The sequence below is a fragment of the Cyprinodon tularosa genome, unplaced genomic scaffold (genome assembly GCF_016077235.1).
Source record: "Cyprinodon tularosa strain WSP-4 unplaced genomic scaffold, ASM1607723v1 ctg1477, whole genome shotgun sequence".
NCBI classification, from domain to species: domain Eukaryota; kingdom Metazoa; phylum Chordata; class Actinopteri; order Cyprinodontiformes; family Cyprinodontidae; genus Cyprinodon; species Cyprinodon tularosa.
The window spans coordinates 8,869-30,133 of record NW_024038306.1 but is presented as its reverse complement, the minus strand read 5'-3'; the positions used below and the strand labels follow the sequence as shown (position 1 = coordinate 30,133).

At 38.3% G+C, this 21,265-nt stretch overlaps 2 protein-coding genes and 3 non-coding genes across 9 annotated transcripts; 4 read left to right on the top strand and 1 right to left on the bottom strand.

The window, feature by feature from the left end:
• The first annotated feature begins 69 nt into the window (after window positions 1-69).
• LOC119779438 (FERM domain-containing protein 6-like) lies at window positions 70-6,724 on the top strand. Its single transcript, XM_038279093.1, has 13 exons — window positions 70-220; window positions 396-486; window positions 644-723; window positions 801-859; window positions 947-1,169; window positions 2,595-2,750; window positions 2,976-3,041; window positions 4,101-4,169; window positions 4,271-4,445; window positions 4,548-4,706; window positions 5,813-5,929; window positions 6,010-6,035; window positions 6,118-6,724. Exons 1-13 carry the CDS (start codon window positions 149-151, stop codon window positions 6,157-6,159), a joined length of 1,335 nt encoding a protein of 444 aa, XP_038135021.1. The 5' UTR covers window positions 70-148; the 3' UTR covers window positions 6,160-6,724.
• trnal-uaa lies at window positions 2,298-2,380 on the bottom strand. The gene has a single exon. It is a non-coding gene; the product is annotated as a tRNA-Leu (tRNA).
• A 1,781-nt stretch (window positions 6,725-8,505) lies between the features above and the next one.
• Window positions 8,506-20,209, top strand: ghdc (GH3 domain containing). Of its 5 annotated transcripts, XM_038279087.1 has the most exons (12): window positions 8,506-8,674; window positions 8,762-8,865; window positions 11,305-11,595; window positions 15,430-15,626; window positions 15,711-15,905; window positions 15,982-16,101; window positions 16,431-16,728; window positions 16,838-17,027; window positions 18,734-18,805; window positions 18,889-19,022; window positions 19,103-19,191; window positions 19,282-20,209. In XM_038279087.1, exons 1-12 carry the CDS (start codon window positions 8,643-8,645, stop codon window positions 19,501-19,503), a joined length of 1,944 nt encoding a protein of 647 aa, XP_038135015.1. In that variant the 5' UTR covers window positions 8,506-8,642; the 3' UTR covers window positions 19,504-20,209. The 5 variants fall into 5 exon arrangements, with proteins under 5 accessions (XP_038135015.1, XP_038135018.1, XP_038135017.1 ...); XM_038279090.1 differs by lacking the exon at window positions 8,762-8,865 and having other exon boundaries at window positions 8,535-8,674; XM_038279089.1 differs by lacking the exon at window positions 8,506-8,674 and having other exon boundaries at window positions 8,775-8,870.
• On the top strand, window positions 8,997-9,079 carry trnal-cag. The gene has a single exon. It is a non-coding gene; the product is annotated as a tRNA-Leu (tRNA).
• trnal-cag lies at window positions 10,591-10,673 on the top strand. Its single transcript has one exon. It is a non-coding gene; the product is annotated as a tRNA-Leu (tRNA).
• Window positions 20,210-21,265: the final 1,056 nt, after the last annotated feature.

Below are 21,265 nucleotides of genomic sequence, written 5' to 3'. Positions count from 1 at the left end.
TAGGTAAAAACTAACCATTAACCAACAATAACTGGTTTTCTCATTTTCACGTAGCATGTAATTAAATCAGAGGAGGCAGGACCAGCTTTGGTGTTAGGACAGGAGGAGGATATAAGGAGGACTTCGACTAACTGCAGCTTTTGTGACAATGAGGACAAAACAAAAGAGACACGTGTGCGTTCTTCTGCCCAACAAAGAACACCTGGACTGTTTTGTCAGGGTAAGACAGCTCTGGTTATAATTCCTCACTGCATGAAAATAATTTTAAGCATCTCCTTTTTTGAATTACAGAACGTCTTGTTTGATTTCAAATACAGTAATGCATTGAGAGTAAATATGAATGACTAATTTTTGGTGAAAACCTGTAGGGTAATTATAATTTTTTTTATTTCCAGATGGGAGCCAGAGGCCAGGAGGTGATGAACACTGTGCTGCGTCTGATTGCTGTCGGTGATCTCCAAGTGTTTGGTTTGGCGGTTCTCAGAGGCATGTTGTTTCATGTGTGTGTGGGGGGGAGAAATGTGTTCATTTCATTTACTGTGGAATGCTGGGATGAGAGGAGGTTATATATAAACTATATCTTGTTTAAAAAAGCACCCCTCTATCTATTCCTGCATTTATAATCTTTATTCTGTGTTCCAAGATAATGAATATCTGTTTCTGGATTTGAAGCAAAAGCTGAGCAAATATTTTGGTAAAATATGGAACAGGGACTCCATAACGGTTAGTTTCTCTATGCATAATTTAAAATATTTCGATATTTTAAATAAAAATCTGAATTATTCATTCTGTACTTCCAGGTTCCATTCATCTTATTTTTGAGAGTGAAGTTTTATTTGGAAAGTGGGCTCCTGATATTGTAAGTTTGGATTCCCCTCGGTTATAGATTTTTGTTTGATGCTCGAGTCAACGAGGAAAGACGTCTTTCTCTCTCATCACGTTCCAGGAGCAGTAAGGTGCAGCAACTTTACTACTGGGAGCTGAGACAGAAAGTGCTGCATTCCCAAAGCTGCAAACAGGAAGCTCTTTTCTTCCAGCTGGCAGCTTCCGCGCTTCAGATAGAAGTTGGAGATGTGGAGCATCAGGAGGGGATTAAGAAAGAAGGAGAAGGGGAGGAGAAACAAGAAAGAACCCAATATTTTCGTCCAGAGGTTTACTTTCCAGCCTGGGTAAGGGGGAAAAATAATCTCAAGGATCCAACATGGGGGATTAATAACTAGTGCACCGGCTGGGATGAAGTATTGTTTTTGGATGTTTTCTGTCTTTTCTCCCTTTTAAACAACTGATGATAAGCTTATAAGGTAATGACATCAGGTAGACTGCATGAAAAACCCTTACTGACTGTTAACATGCCTATAACAAAACCAAATCATGAGCACTTTTTGTGCTCTTTCAAAAATAAAAGAAATGTTTCATAGATCTTTAAATAGATTAACAAAAGGATTATATTAATCTTTTTTAAAGATTTAAAAAATGCTGATTATTTATGTCTGCTCATTTGCTTTCTGTCGAAGAATCCGCTATTTTTATTAAAGCCTTAGTTTTTTCTTCTTTAAGCTTCGGGTCAATATACCCCGCATCCATGCTTTTAATCCAACCAGCCTGTATTATACAATCCCATGTACCGTTGAACTGAATCGTTATGTATGAATTTGTTTCTGCACGTGGTTCTCAATTTTCTTGACTTTAGGAGTTAATTCTTATAAAGCCACTGATTCCTCATATAATTTTGTAAACTAAAAATTGTTTTCTGAGGATCTAACATCCTTTTGTCATGAATTGTGGCTGTGATTCATGTCTGGATCTAAATTCTCATAAAACTACAACTGTTGACTGAGTAGAATAGAATAGAATGGAATATAATAGAATTCAACTTTATTGTCATTACACTTTCATAAAAGCAACATGTTAAGTAATGCAGTTTGAATCTATCCAGAAGTTCTATAAAGGATATAAATATTTCTTTACATGTGCACATAGACCATGTACATGTGGACTATAAATAGTATTTTTAAAACAGAGAGTAATTGTAAGAGGCTTTTTTTTCAATTAAACTTTATAGATCTCCATTGGAGAAATGTACCTCTGCATTTAGAGGAAAATCTTATTTAACTAACCCCTCTTGTTGGGAGCAGTGGGCTGCCATCATAGGGTGCCTGGGGTTAAGGGTCTTGCTCAGAGAGCGGCAGTCTGTAGGATTGGGGTTCAAACTCAGAACTCCAAGCTCTAACCACCAGGCTGCCGTTCTCCCTTACATAACTGGAGTTACCACATGCTCTAATAAGGAAGTACTGTGTTACCAGGAGTGGGGTTTGAACCCACGAGGACATTTGTCCATTAGATCTTAAGTCCAACGCCTTAACCACTCGGCCATCCTGGTCATACATATTATACAGAAATGTTGTCATAAAGATTGTAGATATATGAAGAGTAGATTCATGAAGAGTAGGCAGAAATTGATTTATGGACAGTCCAAAACATCTTGCGTCAAACGAGGTTTGAAAGCAACATCCAAAGCCAAAGCTGCACTTAGAATTAGTGTATTACCTTCTGACCATTTACATCTGTGCTAACATTATCTCTGTGTTTATTAGCTAGTTAATCACAGAGGGAGAGACTTCATTCTCCAACACTGTCCAGTGTTACACAGCGAGCTAAGGGGGGTATCACGCAGCCAGGCCATTCTTCAGTTCATTAAAGGGGCCAGCAGCCTGCAGGATGGAGGAATGACTTTCTACAGGATGAAACAGGTCTGATTTTGACATTACTTTTAGGTCATGAATAAAGGTTTTTACCCATAAATGATTGCTGCAAAGAAACTTACTGAGCAAAGCTTTACTTTGATATGAGTTTCCTATGACAAGCTGCTGCATTTATTTTTCTATCTTTGTTACTAATTCATCATGAGAGTAAACTGCCCATAAATTAGTCACATGAACTCAGCTGTCGTTTTTCCAATTCCCTCAAATGTGCAGGAGAAAAACGAAGCGAGAAGTTCAATCCTTCTTGGTGTGGCCTTGACTGGAGTCCATATATATCAGGTGGGTTGTCCATAGGTTATACGATATCTATAAACTACTTTCCAAGACCGACTCTCGTTTTTCTTTGCACATTATTCCTTTCACATTTTCTGTTTTTATCCTCCTCAGAAGGTTTACATTTTTTCCTTGCCTCAGCCATGACCAGTAGTGGAGCAGGCGGAAAAAATACTAGAACAAAAGCCTTAGCTCCATGACAATATAAGAGCCTGCAGCCATAAAGCGGCCAATGATGGTCCGTCATCCCCCAACTTACATTGTCAGTATTTCAAAAGTGGAGCCCCACTTGTAGCATTGATAGTGTCAAGTGCTGCATATTGGCCTGAGGAATCATTTAAAATAACTCATAAGCATCAAACCCTTTAGGTTGCAAATTCTGTGCTGTGCCTTTAAAATGTGGGCATAATCTATTTTAGCTGTACAGTATTCCTGGAGCGACAACAAAATGCTTTTGAATGTATAAGCCAGGTTACATTGAACTTCTGGGATGACAGAATATGTTAAAGTGCTTAGTTTCTACCAGAAACACAGAAATTTAAATAATTTCTATTATTTCTGACTGGTACAGTCATCTAATACCAGACCAGGATCATGCCAGAAAATGTATCTTTATAGTAATATAAAGATAGTCTCTTCATCATTATACATACATATATATATATATATATATATATATATATATATATATATATATATATATATATATATATATATATATATATATATATATAATGAAGGGACACATATTCAAAGATTAGATGTAATGTATGTGTTTATTTGTGCCTGTACTACATTTAACCCGTGGGAATTATAGAGAGCCCCTAAATAATTGTGAAACGGTAAAATTGTTTGTGTGATCTCTTTATCATAAATGGGCACAAATTAATTTAACATTCACAGCCATAATAAATGTATTTACATTTTGTACAGATATTGAAGCTGAAATAAACTATAAAGCTTGTTTTATAGGATTTAAGGTTTTTATTTAGATTAACATCAATAGTTTAGTTATGTTTTTTTTTTTCAGCAATCTTTTTTCTTTCTTTCGTTTTTTCTCCAAAGGAGGTGAAAGGGAAGCAGTCTGCATTGTTTGTTTTCACTTGGGTTGATATCAACCACTTTACCTTCCAGGTAAATATAAGAAGTGTCACGCTCACCCTCTTACAGATCTTACATAATCTTACACAGCAGAAGCTCCTACTCTTTATTCACTCTTCTTCTTTTCTCTGCAGGGCTGCAGGTTTGAAATTGCTGCTATGAGCTCTCTGGGCTTATCAAAGCTTGTTTATTACACGCACTCAGCTTTCCACTCTAAACACATTCTGAGACACCTGAGCGACAGCCATCGCTTCTACATGAACATCAAGGATGCAGCCAGCTACGTCCAGCAACTGGAAGCATTTCAGAGTTAGCCGATTTTGTTATTTTTTTTAAAACTTCCTTACCTGCGCTCTTAAAAGGGCTTCAAATTCCCTGATTTACAGTGTTTGGATGTTTATGCCTGTTCAGCGAGCCAACTCCACAAAGAAGCTTATATCTGTGACATGGCGTGCTTAAGACAGAGACTCTGCTGTCACAGCCTCACTGCTTCTGAATGTAGCAACATGGAGGTAATTGAAGCAGCCTGGACCAGAGATGAAACAGAGGAGGATCAAAGCCCCCAATCAGGTCATTCTGATCAAGTTATCCCTGCTTTCATGTCATTTTCTATTTCATAGGTCATTCATTTAAAGGTTTCTATAAGCTTTAATTGATTGTGTTTTTTCTCTAATCAAAACACGGTCAACATTATGCATACAGGCTCATATATATATTCTTTATATCTATTATTTAGATGGATGAGCCTTAGAGAATTTAACTCTTTGTAGCTCTAATCAGTCCGGATATAACCCAAGTAATTCTCTCGCTAACAAAAATAATTGCATTGATTTAAACTGGTGCATTTTTTGGTATTGGGCCCAACTTTTAAACATGTCCTTAATACCAATGAAGCACCAAGTCTTCAGTGAACTGGAAGGTCTACAATAAAGGCAGGTAACACTACCATGGACTTTAAATTCACATCAAAACTGGTTTTGGAATAGATAAAGCAGACTAGCATTGAATAATGATTTGAAATGTCCCTAACCTCAACCATAGTGCAGATGATCTATGCCTTAAAGGGTTGGCCTTGACACTTAACATTTTAACTCAGCTACCACTTTGAAAACATGAAGTCAAATACTGTATGTGGGCAGAAATATGTCAGGTGGATTCTATAAGAATGTGGTCCAATAAAGGTATAGTGGAGGATTTTTGTGAATTTTGGAAAAGACCTGCCCACTCCCCTTTTTAAATAAAATGCACATGTACAACCCTGTACCAGCTCCAACGAGGGTACACCTATTTCCCACACCCAAGAACATGCACAAGCCCATTTATCCTCATGAACACTCTGTTTAAAAGTTGCTGTTTGCAACGCTCCTACAAGCTTACTTTCCTAAAACAAGATTTGCAATTTCTCCACTATGTCAGACTCACCATCAGTAAGTGAAAATGGGGATGAGCACAAAGGAAGGCTTTATGTAAACATATCACCAGAATGATTGACAATTAGGAGGAACACCTATTTTGATGCCTTACCTTTAAGACTAATTCAGTTTTAAGGGAGTATGAGTGTATTTTTAGGGCCTGTACGTTTACCTTGGACTATGTTTTAGTTAAAGAAAATCAGTGATAAACTTGTATTAAATTCATTCAAAATAAAGCAAATTTTATGTTAACCCTTGTGGCAGAGGAAGATCCTGAAGAGGTTTTTGTAGATGATCCAGCTGAGGTCTCCTGGCTGGCTGAGCTCCTATATGGGGTGTCTGTGGATGGACCATTAGAGTTCCCCTCGTCCTACTGGGCAGGTTGGTACTGAAATCAGTACCAAATTGTTGTTTGTCGTTTCATTTTTATGCATCATGTAACTTGATGTGTTTTTGCTCAGCAGTTGTGACAATGGAAATGAAGCAGGTGAGCAAAACAGCAAATATTTCTCTGAGAATGATCCATGTGACCTTTGTTTAACCGTAACTCTGTTTGTTCGGTTGATCAGGTTCTGTGCCAGAGAGTGGGCGAAGCGCAGTCTGTGGACTGATTTACAGAGAAAGGCGATGGGAGTGAATCACATGTTCTGCAGCTCAGGACAAGATAATTCCAAAGGATGACAACACATGATGTTGATAAAAAAAAAAAATCAAGAAAAAATATTTAAGAATGTCAATTTCAAAAAATTATATCACCAAAACTCAATAATACTGAGTATATTCTAACAATCTTAAGATTTAACTTAGCATTGCTTCATACAGAATCGCATAGCTGTCACACAAAAATTTTTTTAAACCCCTTCACGACATTACATAATCATTATATTGTAACATGATATTTTATTGTAAAAAAGGGAATAATTTTATCCAGATGGTGGCAATAGTATTATTTCAGCCTTCATTGACTAGAAGACTCATTTGATAACACTGCGAGAAAGTTTGCATTCCAAGTTAATTTTTAAATAATCCAGGAAAGCTTTTCTAACTCTGCAGCTAATCAGTGAGGGAGGTCATCACATTCTAGAAGATCTGATTGATTTCTCCCTCTACAGCCCCATTCCATTTCCGTTCCGTCTCCTTTTCATTGTGTGCATATAAAGAATGATCCTACTTAAAGTAGCATCAGTATTTCTCAATGACTGGCCTGAAAACGCCTTGGGATTCCCCTGGAGGAGCTGGACCAAGTGGCTGGGGCGAGGGTAGTCTGGGCCTCCCTACTGAAGCTGCAGTTGGGTTTGCTCTTTAAAATAACATGTCAGATCTCACTGCAGATTTCAGATTAGTTTGGGGTAATGCTCCCTGATATGATTTCTATGCTGTTTTTATTATCCTTAAAACACTTCCAAAAAGTGCTGGTTGTGTAGAAACTTGAGGTTTAAGGTTTTGTCGAAGTATTTACATCCTGTGAATTTTTCCAAATTTTTTTGAGGCCAAAAGCACAATCTCTTTATGCTTTTAATGATTTTGTTATGATATATCAACATAAACGAGTGCATATTTTATGTATTTTAAAGAATTTTATAAACAAGATTCTAAAAGGTATAACATTAAAATGTTTGTTTGTATTCAACTGTTTCTACATCGATTAATTCAAATATCTTACATGGTTGAAATGAAAGCTTTAGATCTAAAAAGACTGTCAAGTTTATTTTGTAAACGTGTGAAGAAAAATCTTCACTGTTTAGTTGATGTGTTATGATGGTAACATTCTGTTTCTGAGTTTATTTTTTCCTTTGTGTTTCAGCTCACAAAAAAAATCTCAATAAATAGTAAACAATGATGGCCCATAATTAATGGGTGATTTATGGCAAGATACTTCTGATCCAGCGATGCAACCTGTTGGAACCTTTGCTCCAGCACTGAGTATCCAACATGAAACTTAATTTCCCATGGGTCGTTCTAAACAAAGCGGAATAAATATTTAAACTTGGAACAGTGTAAAGAAATAATAATTTACAGGAACTTAAATTAAATTATGTTTAAGTTTTAGTATTTTATGCCTCTTTCCTTGTAAGTGTGAAATGTCCCATGCTCCTGAATGCACCATAGCTATCTGACGCCCGTGAATGCATCACACTGAACTCTCTGATGTGTAGATACGCGTTCGATTTTCCGCTTAACGTATGCTGCGTTCACACCGGGGGCAGCAAAAGCAGCAAAATCGCGTCTGCTGCTTCATTTTTGCTGCTTGTACCAGTGAATTCTGACGCGCGTCTGAAGCAGCTTTGCTGCTCTCGCTGCGCGGTCCAAAAGTGGCTCTGACGCGCGTTGGGCGGAGCTTCACTATCCTTTCTCTGCCTTGCAGCTATATTTGCTGTGATCAGTGGGAATAAAGTAGTTTTAATATGTTTTTAAGTGAGAAAATACACCTGAAAACTTCATCAGTGGAGTCAGTTCATCCAGATTACAATCCTGCCTCCCACTGTTATTTCTGTCGGAGCCGCTCAGACCCCCACATACCGGCGGTGCGCCGACAGAAGGAATCCATTAATCAGCAGCCTCTGGTCGGGTCGCCTCCTCGCGGTTTACCGCGGTGGCTGGTAGGTGTTTTTCATCTAAATAATCCGATCTGCAGGCACCAGAATAATAAAAGCGAACATATTCTGCCGGCAGATGTATATATTTTAAATTAATTATGCTTTAATAAACTGTTTAAGAGAAGTGATCAGAGCAGTCTGTGTCATCAGCGCTGTGTCTCTCTCCCAGCCAGCTCCCAGATCAGCTTCTCTGATTGGTTGACGCGGCGCGTCGAGCAGCAAAAATTCAATTTTTCCATCTCGAGCAGCAACGCGTTTGCGGCGCGTCACGCGCGTCAGATGCCAAAACGCGCCCGACGCGCTGCTTCAGTAAACTCGCTGCTTCTGTCGCGCCAGCTGCCCCCGGTGTGAACGCAAAGCTTTGCAGTTTCAAAACTGACGTCGGCTATCACTGCTAATTGTTGCGTGTGAATAACAAGACACTACAGCAGATAAATCAGCCGTACTTCGGACAAAATCTTTGGATTTAATGTTGTCCATAACACCCGTATTTTTGAATGAATTTGCCACATTTTTTTTCCAAAGAGAGGTATATTTAAACGTTTTTCTATCATTAATATAACAACAAGTAGCTCCATTGTTTATATTTTAATCCGTTTTCCTCATCAATTTGCAGTTGTACAGAGCGAGGCGCTCTCCCGCGACTTGGCATGCATATCTCGGCAGGCATGCATAACATCATAACACCGGTGCCTATCTTTGGCAGTCTATGGGCAAGAGGCAGGGTAAAGTACGCACTAAAATAACGAATGCGATGGACTGTTGACTATTTTTCTGCTTTAGAAATGGAGGCCGTCGTGACCGCAGGGGGCTTTCGGATTTTTAAAATGTGTCTGATGACGTGTCGTATCGTCAGGATGGCCGAGCGGTCTAAGGCGCTACGTTCAGGTCGTAGTCTCCCCTGGAGGCGTGGGTTCGAATCCCACTTCTGACAACATCTTTTATACAATTTTTTCCAGTAAACTGAGGAGGTCCTAAAACGTACATCATACTTCAGTATGACAGCAAAACCCATTACACCTTAATTGGCATTCAAATTCATTAAATGTGATTATTGTATAATTTAAAATGCTTCAGTTTTTTGTATTGACTTTATAAAAACAATTTCACCAGATATATTATATTGCGATATATTTGCGTGGAAATGCTTCTGTTGACTGTAAAGCTGTGTGTTTAGAAAAGAAGGAGCTTGAGGCAGAGAAAATGCTAGAGAATGGGAAAATGCTAATTTTCAACAAGGAATTCGGGAAATGGCTGTAGCCTGTTTTTTGACGTGTAGAATATAGAAATATATATATATATATATATATATATATATATATATATATATATATATACTTAAGCGCATTAAAAGAGCTTTTAAAAGCATTAAATTAGAGTTACTCCTTCCTAGGGATGGAACGGTTTATGAAAACCGTCCAAACCGTTCGGTTCGACTGTCTCGGTTCGGTTCACGTGTGTTGCGTTCGGTTCATGCGCAGCTCCTTTTTCTTATAGGCAAAGCGTGTACACTCTAGAGCAGAAGGTGGCGGTACTGCGACCAAAGCCAACCACCAGTAGTAAGCAAGAAGAAGAAGCGAAGCAGCGTAGCCGGGTGTAGCAGAAAAAAATCAGTTGTGGAGAATTGTGTGGGTATGGCGAGTGGGAAAGAACAGGAGTTGGAAGACGTGCCAGCAGCACTTTATAGGTCTGCTGTATGGGCCCACTTTGCATTTAGAGTGACCTACGATGACGGCGGAAAAAAAGTTGTGGATAATAGTGCAACAGTGTGCAAGCATTGTGCAACACGTTTTGTTTATGCTAACAGCAACATGACCAACATGTCATGCTAACCCCGAAATCCCACATACTCCGTCAGCGCTCCGCTCCGCTGCGCTCCAGACCTCCTGCTCAAAGCAAAGCCTACAGCCTCCGCTGTGGCTCCAGTTCCTTGTGATCTCCAGTTCCTTGGAGATCGTAGAGGGCATGCGCGAGATGATTAAATTCCAAGCAGCAAAACATGCAGAAATGATCCAGGGTTTCTGCGGATCATTAAAAATAATTACTTTTGGATTTTTTCATTAATTTTTATGGGATTTCGGTGTAACAATCAACATATACCAAACCGAACCGAAAACCGTGACCACGAAACCGTGAACTGAACCGTGGATTTTGTGAACCGTTCCACCCGTACTCCCTCCTGTATAAACCCTGTTATAATTCAATTCCATCATTCTTCTCGTGCTTATGGCAGGTGTTATGCCGAAAGGTGCAGGCCTGACGAGATATGCATCCCCAGTCGCGGGAGCGCGCCTCGCTCTGTACAACTGCATATCGACCAGGAAAACGGATTGTAATATGACCAACGGAGCTACTTGTTGTTATATTAATTATATAAAGACATTTAAACATACCTCAGGGGGCTTTTAAGACAGCTGTCAAATATCACGTCTATTTGCTCATGTCGTCAGGATGGCCGAGCGGTCTAAGGCGCTACGTTCAGGTCGTAGTCTCCCCTGGAGGCGTGGGTTCGAATCCCACTTCTGACAACATCTTTTATTCCAATAGTACCATAAATGTATCTACATTTGAATTAGAACCAATTGTAATGTAATGTGTTTATTTGAGCAGTAAACAGATTTCGATCACAAACCACAGCACATTTTTATTAGTTCCTATTGATATTTTTCATTGGCTGTGCGAAACGATTGAGTTAAAGCGTTAACCAGTCAGCGAGGCGAACATCAGCCAAACACGGAAGCTGTTCATTGCTTCTAGTGGACGTCAAAGTTCTCACTTCCTGCAAACAGATGCAAAATAAACGTTGTTTTTGTTTACATCGTGAAAAAAAATAAGAGTTTCGGAGCCTTTTTTCCTGTTATAAATGGGTTGTTCGTGGATTGGCGTCGCAGTTCCGCTTTGTTTTGCGGTTTTATCCATAGCTGTCAGCATTAACAGACAAACGTTGGGTGAGTTTCCTCTACCAGGCGGTAGTAAATTATGAAAATAATGATGATAATGTCGATTCGTGGCTATGGAGCCATTATAACTGAATTCCAGCTTTCTCCTAAAACGCAAGGGAAACATGTTGCGGTGTAAAGTGGACCAACAGCGCCCCTTGCTGGCGTATACTTGTATAACACCAGTGTTTCTTTTGTAACTCCGGTTTTTGTTTCACAGCCATGCCGCCGCCTTTACCCGCTGCGGTCGGCGTCCTCTCTCTGGCCGGGATGGCGCTCCTTTGGAGGGACATTAGCTCCAAGGTGAAGGGAGACAAGCGGACGTTTGGCAGTCTGTTAAGCCAATATGTGGCGGTGAAGGCTGTGGGTTGGCTCGGCAGGCGACAGCGAAAGAATCTGGAAGCAGATACGCTGAAGGTGACGGAGGTCCAGGAGGAGACTCTACTGAAGAGACTGCGTAAAAATGCGGATACTTTCTATGGAAGAAAGTACGACTTCCGCTCAATAAACGGTAAACGCAAAAAAGTGGGATAACAGAGATCTTCTGGATGTTTTACCAGTAGTTTTTGGTAACGTTATGGTTGAGGCTGCAAAGGCTGTGCATGCAGTGCCTTTCCAAAATCAAACATATAAGCCACAGTTATATTATACAACACGTACAAACTTCTATGTTTATTTATTTTATTGGGATTTTATGTGATAGATTGACATAAATCGGGTTCTTTCCAGATACCCCTAAATACAATGCTTTGCATCCAGCTGTCTTTATTAGTCACCTAAAAAGAGTTGCCCTCTGTGTTATTACACCTGTTAGAAGCTTTAGAGGGTTGCTTTACAATATTTTTGAACAAACAGCATCAAAAGACAAAGGGAGCTGACAGGGCAGGGACTATGTTTAAAGTTGGGTTAGATGAGCATAGGGTATAGAAAGATAATAACATCTCCCTGAGCAAACAGTCCCTCTGCATGACAGGGTGCTAATTAAATCAAAATGTATTATAATACTTGACAATTTGTGTTAAAAGTGGACCTGAGTGACACAATATTGACATTTTCTAGTATTTTATGTTGACAAAAATTTTAAAGGTTCAGTGTGTAATAGGGCAATTAGCCTAGTAAACTAGGGCCACTGAAAAAAATAAAAAAAGTTAACTGATTTTTAAATTTTATTTCAGTATAATATGATGAAAAAGTCAGAATTCTAATTTTAATCTCAGAACTCTGACTTTTTTCAGAATTCGGAATTTAATCTCAGAATTCTGACTGATTTCTGACAGCTAACCAACATGTTAGCATCAAGCTGTAGCCATATCTGTTTTAGAGATAAACTCTCTTGTTTTAATCACCTTCTGCTCTTCCATTAATGAAGTAGCATCACCGGGGACCCCTCGGGCACGTAAAAGTTGCCTAATTCCGTCATTTTCCACCAATGTATTTCTGTTCCTCCCAATCAACTCACATCTTTGTCAGTGAAGCTGAGCTCTCCCACATCATTTCCTTCATGGTGCCCATCTACACTAAGATCCACAATTCTGAGATTAAAGTCAGAATTCTGAGAAAAAAAGTCAGAATTCTGAGATCAAACTCAAAATTCTGACTTTTTTCCCATATTAAACTGAAATAAAATGTAAAAATCAGTCAACTTTTTTTATTTTTTCAGTGTCCCTAATCCTCTTCTGTAAGCCACAATCAATGCCCCAGGCCCTAAATATGGCGGGCCAATCACAACACAGATTTTGAATTTCTGGATGCAAAGCGGGCGGAGTTTTGAGGGCGTGACGACAAAGCTGTGCGATGCTGGAAAAAGCACAACAAGGAAGATGGCCATAGCTATTGAACAGCAGCACGCACTGCGGCAGCAACAGCTTTCAATGGAGCGCTCCATTGAAAGTTAAAACTTCTCTTTTCTGTTGCTGTTGTTCAATAAAAGTAAGTTTTAGGATCATTTGAGGCGAGAATATTTTACTTTAAAGCATCATTATATGGTCATTTACAGAATTAATGCATAATAAAAAAAAATAAAAATAAAAACATTTCCGAAGTTGAGAGGGCCGCGGCAACCAGTGGAGCTCCAAGGCTAACGGCTGCCAGGGCTAACCGCAGCCCGCCTCCAGCGGCCGGCTCTGATGGGGATTTTTGACTCCATTTTGGAATCAGTTTTGGAAGGATTGAACTTGGGTTTTTCGTTGAAACATGAGCAGTAAGAGGCTCTACCCTCATTCATTTTTTTGAGAAGGACGTATTCGCCGGTTTACCAACAGGCTGTTTGTTCACACTCCCCCACCAGCTTCCTGTCGCACTTACTACGTCACAGTCAGTGGCGCTCATTGGTCAGAGCGTTGGCCAATGGGCACAGACATTGTTTGAAAAACAACAGGATGTTCTCATCAACAATCTTCCAATGTCTCATTTATAGGGGCCAGACTACACATTTAGTCTGGTTTATCAGGCTAGACATCAATGTAATTAATTAACTATAGGTGTTATTTATTATCACCTGTGAACTGAAAGTCTAAATCTTTCTGTTTTTCTTGCCTTAGAAATAGCTATTTATAGTTATATAGGAATGGGTTTGCATTTGTTGAGGTGACTGTAGAGATTGCCATTAAGCTCGAATGGCATTTATTTATTTTATTACAGGTCATTATTTTTATTATTTTGACGATAAAATTTTTTTTTCCACATGTCATAAATTCAGTCAAGCTGATAAATATGAAACTGACCCCTTAGAATGTGTAAACCTTTCTAGGTAATTCTTACTAGTACAATTTTGCTTTTTCTGCAAAAATGTCATTTAGAAAATCTATTATTATAGTTCAGTCTAGGTGTGGGATTTTTGACCAGGAAGAATCTTATTTTAGTGATCTACAAAAGAGAGGAGGGTGCTTCTAATAAATGTTAAAATGGCCTGGCAAAAAAATAAATAAATACCGGCCTGTACTTCAATTAGAACCATAGCAGCAATCTTCTCCTTCACCATCTTCCTCTCCTTTGCAGCTCTAGAACTGTAGCTCTGTCTTTTAAAGACATTCTCCAATTAGGTTTTTTCACTTTTTACTCGCTTTTGCCTGTTGTCATGGTGACTCATCGAATCAGGGCTCCACTGATTATGAACTTTCATACTTGTCACGCACTTGCTTAAGTCTGAGTGCACATACTCAGAGTTGATTGAACAAACTCACAACAGCCTTTAGGAAACTGAAAATTCACAGTTTCAAAAGCTAGGCTAGATCAATTCAGAGTTTTAAGATTTAAATCTGAGTTTGTTTAACCTGCTTAGTGAAACGGACCCTTGGTAGATTTAGAATAGAAAAAAAAATCCCTATATTGTCCCACAATGGGGATATTCTGGTGTTTACAGCAGCAAAAAGATTTTAGAAAAATGTATAAGAATAACATAGTAGTGAAGTGAAGAGTTAGATTTATAAGATAAACCATCAAATACTGTACTGTAAAGTGTTTTTATAATATAAATATTGTGCACCAGGAGAATAAATAACCAATATCCAGCTATGGACATTTTTACAGTAATGGATATTTGAAAATAGCAGCAACATCAGCAATGTGCAAAATGACAGCAGGATGTTATTAAACTGACTAAGGTAGAAACTGTGCAAAAATCAGCATGAATGTAACAACTTATTGAGGTTATTGGGAGCAGTGGCGGATATAGATTCTTACAGCTGCTTGGAGGAAGGATCTGTGATAATGCTCCCTGGTGCATTTAAGGAGCAGCAGTCTGTCCCTGAAGGAGCTCTCCAGTTCTGCACAGCTTCATGCATGAGGTGGGAAACATTATCCAGCAGAGATGTTAATTTAGTTAAGATCTTTTTGTTTCCCACCACCTGCACTGAGTCCAGAGGAGATCTAATCACAGAGCTGGCCTTGGTCTACAAACACCAATGAGAAAAGAACAAAAAAAAAACACTTGTAGCTGTAATTAGAGGTAAATATGGTGTTTTACATTTTAGCATTGAGAATACAAAATGTACAAAATGACAATAAATTTTGTCTAAGTAGATCTAAGTACAAAAGATGATATATGTTTGATTTAATAATGGAGTTTTTTTTAATCTTATTTAAACGATATACTTTTTCACTTGATATTGTTCTCCTTTTTGTTTTTTACATGTGTTATCATTATAACAAAACAAAATGCATTGAAAAGAAAAAGTTTGAGTGTTTCAAAAATGTGTAAGGCACTGATTTAATTGTCTTTTCTGACTTTTTTGACACCAAATTTGTCAATAAAGTAACCTGGTAATGTTTAGATTAAAGATTTTAACAGAAATATTTTTTTATTAGTTGTTTTTCAAGTGATTTGGATTTATTGCTCCTTTGTTAGACGCTGCTGGCTTCCGAGCGCGTCACCCCCTCACCACGTACAGCCACTATCGAGAGCTTATTGAACGCATTGCAGCTGGAGAAGAGAGGGTCATTATTGCTGAGAAGCCCCTTATTCTGGCCATGACATCTGGGACATCAGGACCCAGCGCCATGCTGTTGAGCACCAAGGACACAAACACAGAGTTCTTCCTGCAGGTCAGGCTTTTTCAAACCAGCGTCTTTCTCTGTTCTCATCTTGTGTCTTTTGTATGTAAACTTAAATATGTCGTTTTGTGTTAGGGGGTGGCTGTTTGTTTAGAAGCCATGCGGAAGGCTTTCCCTGAGTCTGACAGCCTTCAGCGCACCACCAAATTCTTCTACACCCCCACATTTCGTCAGTCAGAGGCCGGCATTCCCATCGGACCAAACTCTTCCACTCCAGCCTCTTCACGACACATGCTCAACCTCTACACCACTCCTGCTCCTGCCTTTGAGGTAAAATCACAGGCTAAAACAGGTGCTGAAGCCTCTTTTTTTGTTGTTTTAATGAAAATATTCTTTGCCCTATCAGGTTCCCAGTGAGAGGGACACTTTATATCTGCATCTTCTGTTTGCACTGAAAGACCCAAGTGTGGGAACCTTGGAGTCCAACTTTGCTTCTACAGTCTTCTATGCTTTCACCGCCCTTCAGGTGCATGTTAAATATTTATTAGAATCTATATTGAGCTTCATTGGCTCAACTGGCTATTTGTACATCGTCTTGCAGAGGTTTTCACAGCTCTTTGTACAATTTGTGAAGTTACATCCACTTTTGTTACAGTTTTGGACATTCAGACATGTTAAAGTTTGCTAGTTTATCTTTGATGTAGAAGTCAGTCAGATTAGCTCTGCCTGTACATTAAGGTAAACCTCCACTTTGGCACATAACCTTTTTTGTTAACTAATTAAACTGCTATAAATCTAAATATAACCATTAGTAAAATAATCAGGATTTTATTTATATTGCATTCATCCTAACAGGATCGCTGGCAGGAGCTGGTAGAGGATATTGAGCGTGGGACAATCAGCAGCGCCTTGTCTCTGGAGCCCAAAGTGAGGACAAGACTCGAAGGTCTCATGAAGGCAGATGCAGAGAGGGCTGGTCAGCTTCGGGCTCATTTCCAGGAGGGCTTTGAGGGGATCGCCCTGCGGCTGTGGCCTCACCTTAACCTGGTTCTGGCAGTGGATTCAGGCTCCAATCAAATCTATGGTGAAATGTTGAGGGAGCATTACTGCAAAGGAGTCCCTTTCTATTCCCCCTTCTATGCTGCTACAGAAGGTACCAACAGTTTTATTATAATATAGCAATTTATTGATTAGCAATCGTCATTGCAACTGACAGCAGTTCAAAGTGAGGCCAGCATTCATCTCTCTGTGGCCTCCTGCAGGTCTGATAGGAGTAAACCTGTGGCCTCAGGAGGAGAGCAGACGTTACCTGCTTTGTCCACGCTCCATGTTCTGCGAGTTCCTGCCAGAAAACAGCCTAGATGAGGAGAATCCTCAAACATTACTGATGGAGGAGGTGAAGGAAGGTGAAAGCTACGAGCTTGTTATCACCAACGCTTCAGGGCTTTTCAGGTTAGATTTTACTTTACTAACAAACAAAAAAATGGGGGACACAACAACTTTTATGCTATATGTAGGGCTGTAGCTAACGACTATTTAGCTAAATCAATTAATCTGCTGTTTATTATCTTTTCGATTAATCGATTAATAATCAGATAGCCAAAGGTTCCTTAAAGAAGACTTTTAGCGAAATTAAACCAAGTGAAACTAAAACTTCTGGATGGAGTGTATTGACAGACAAAAAAGATTATCATCTTAAATGCAAAATGTATATATATATATATATATATATATTAGGGATGCACAATATAATCGGCCCCCTATCGGTATCGGCCTGTATCGGCCTTAAAACTGAATATCGGACATCGGCCACCCCACCAATATTTTACCCGATATTTGATCAGCTTCTGAGTTTCTAAAGTCTAAAAAAAAAAAAAATACTACTTCTTCTTCCTCCTCAAAAACGTATTTTTTACAGATTTAAAAACTTCTAAAGACGAGGGAAAAAATATTGATACATTAAAATATCACAATATCTTCATATGCTGATATATTGCCATTTAAAAACACCATGTCAATCTCTTTTACTAATGAAATATTGCTATATGTCATCATTATGCTACGAAATCCCCCGAAAATTCACAAAATTTGTATATGTTGATATATTGACGCAGTATCGATCTATTTTACTAAAAAAATCTCTCAAGAATTTGCAAAATATCTCCAGAGTTTGTAACAGAACGATGAAATTTCACGAGATTTTGAAAGTAAAATAGATCGATACCATGATTTTAAAAATCTATTTGATATCAGCATATGAAAATATATTTGAGTATATTATTTTTCAAAGTGTCAGAAATGGATAACAAAACTGCTATTTTCAATGACTACTTATTTTTGTCCAGCTTTAACATAGGTATCGATATCGGTTATCGGCTACATGAGTTTTAAAATATCGGCATAACTGATATCAGCCAAAATCCCAAAATCGTGCATCCCTAATATATATATATATTTTTTTTCAACAATTTTGGTATAATTACTGCTCTGAGTGGGTCGATCTGTCAGCTAAAGGCACGTTCATATAAAAATATATGAACCGTTTCTATTCCTGATAGAACTCTATCAGTAGAAACACAGACTTAAATTCTATTTCACAGCTCTTTCCAGAAAAATCTTGGTTGCAACTCAAGGGCTCAGGGTCACGTTACATCTAAAATAAAATTTCAGAGTTGGTCACTGGTTTCTCTAGTTAAGTAATGTACAAACATGACCTATTATATGTCTCAAAACATACATTTTGGAGGCATTGCTTAAAACCAATCTTTTAATTTGCTGTTTAATAGTCAGATTTGCTCACCGGTAAAAAAAAAGTTTTCTAGGGAAAAATACAGCTATAATTTTTTGAGGGTATTTTTGTAACAGGGGGATTATGGGGATCATGCAACGTAAGCAGGGCATTGACTCAAAGAAGGTTGAGAACTTTTGGTGTAAATAATACATTTTAAATGTCATAATTTATCTGTCTGCAATAAATGAGAAGATATCATGATTTCTTATTGCTTTTTAGGCATAAGTCACATTGAAATACGGTTTCACTCTACTGAAAATAAATCACTATAAGGATAATTTAATCATGGAGTTTATCAGGAAATGTTATGATCTATTAAAATGCAATAAATAATCATCTGTTTTAACGGATCATTTCTGTGTTTCAGATATCGTATTGGAGATATTGTGAAAGTCACTGGATTTCATAACCATTGTCCCATTGTGGAGTTTCAGTACAGGTTTGAAAGCTTAACCCTTGATTTAATGCCCTGTTTATAAAAAGACCACTTTATTTTCATTCTTTGCTTCTGCTTGCTGTCAGACGGGGTCAGATGCTGAACGTTCGAGGTGAGAAAGTCTCTGAGGCGTTGTTCCTCGGGGCGTTGAAGAAAGCCGTTGCTCAGTGGCCCGGAGCTCAGCTGGTGGACTACTCTTGTGCAGAGAGTGGCATCTTGGGTAAAGCTGCTAGGTTTTTATTCTTTATTTTTTCATGTAATAGTTTTAAAACTATGTATTAATTTACTGTTGCACTACAGGTGATTCAATAGGAGGCTCAGACCCTCATTATCAAGTGTTTATTGAGCTTAAAGGGGTGAGGAATCTAACAGAGGAACAGAGATATAAGGTGAGACTAATTCCAGTGGTTTTTGTGATTTATTCTTTAAAAAAAGAAAAATCTCTTAATCTGTTCTCTGTTATTCCTCATTCCCTCTAGCTGGACATCTGTCTCCAGAAGGACTCTGCTGTCTACAAGTCATTTCGGATAAAAGGCAGTATTGGCCCAATGCGGGTGCAGCTGGTGTCAGAGGGGGCGTTCAAGGAGCTTCGGAAGCAGATGATGGCCTACACGAACACATCAGCCAACACTTTCAAAATGCATCGTGTGCTGCGGCGGAAAGAATACGCACAGTTCCTGTTGGGAAAAACAGTTTCCTAAAGATAGACATGAAAAAGAAGCTGTATAGATGCACTGGCCAGGGATTGATCCCAGGATTAATACACTGTGCATTTGGCATGGTTTAAATACAAAATTACAACTATGTATTTATTAAAAAAAAAACATTCTTTGGAAAAGAATTCCAAGGAGTCAATATTTGATCATTGGATTTTTTTTACTGCCTTATTTCTGTCTTCAGGAAATCTTTGATTCATTTTGCTACAGGTAAACAATATGCAGTAAATGCTGCATCAATTATTCTAACAGACATGCTATCTGACTGGGAATCCAATACTCTGACAAAAGTTTCAGTCTGAACGAGTGGAGCTGGTGGAGCTCAATAAAAAAAATATTTCTGCAAAGTATTCTTTGCAGAAATATTCTTTATACACTTTAATCTATTTTTGTAAAAAAAAAAAAAGGTGTCTTTGTTATGGAAAATCTTATAAAGTCCTAATAAAAAGTAGTTAAATAACATGAAAAATATTAAACAGGACACTGTCCATCTAACAGTTATTATAGACCCCTTCAGGAAAGCTTCATGATGTGCAAAGGTCAAGTTTACAAGCAAATACATTTGTTGCTTTAGCCCCATTGACTTCAAGTGGTTGGAATAATCTGTACCAAGAGAAGATATTTAAGAAATTTTGCAATGATAAGGTGACTTCTGGCTAAGTGGAAGATGGAGTACCTTTATCTTGTTCAATTAGAATAAATATACATTTCCAGCTGAAAGTTATTTCTTAAAGGTATAGTGGAAGTTTTTTGTGAATGTTTGAAAAGACACTGGAAAAAAAAAAAAAAATCGTGCATGCACAACCCTGTATCCACTCCCTGAACGCCTATTAAACATGTTTGAGAGCGTGCACAAACCTATTTCTCCTCGTTCACGCTCTGTTTAAAAGTTGCTCTTTGCATCGCTCATGCAAGCTTACTTCCAAAAGAAGATTTGCAATTTTTTCCACTATATCAGACTCACCACCAGTAAGTGAAACTAGGGGACGAACACATAGGAAGGCTTTACGTAAAAAGGTCACCAGAATTATTGACAATTAGGAGGGCCACTTATTTTGATGATCCACCTGGAAAAAGAACATCCTCCACTATACCTTTAATACATTAGGATTGGATTATAACAGCGTTCTGCAGCAAAGATGATTGTGCAATGAGGAAAGGATGGAAAATAAAAACAGCTTGCCTAGTCCTATGAATTTTGGTGTTGCCATTTGTCTGATAATGTAAAATTGGGACTTTACAAAATATGCATTACTAATTCATAAAGTCATAATTACTTAACATATTTTATTATCTTTTTCCTAAACAGCTGCTTAAGTCTCAGGCTGGCTATGGATATTATAAAGTTGTGTAAAATGATTATATAGTTTGTGCCACACTGAAGCTCCTTGTTCACTTATCTGTCTTTTTTTGCTACCACTTGGGGGCACTAGTCAAACATTAAGGACTTTTCTGGTTCCTGTAGGATGAATTCCAGAAAAAAAGAACTAGCAGTGGTTTAGATGCTGTCATCTAAACTGTCATAGTCCTGCTAGAAATATATCTTATCCAGAGAAGAATTCACATAGAAAAAATATCCCCTTTACATTCAATTCAATCAATTTTGATGTGAATAAAAGACTCATCTAAAAGCAGAGTGAGCTCTCTGTTTCTGGGGTGTGCTGTTGCATGAAAACTTTCTCCTGCAAGTATTCATAAACTGGGCTAATATTTTTAGTAGTGTCCTATTTTAGCAGAGATTTGACAT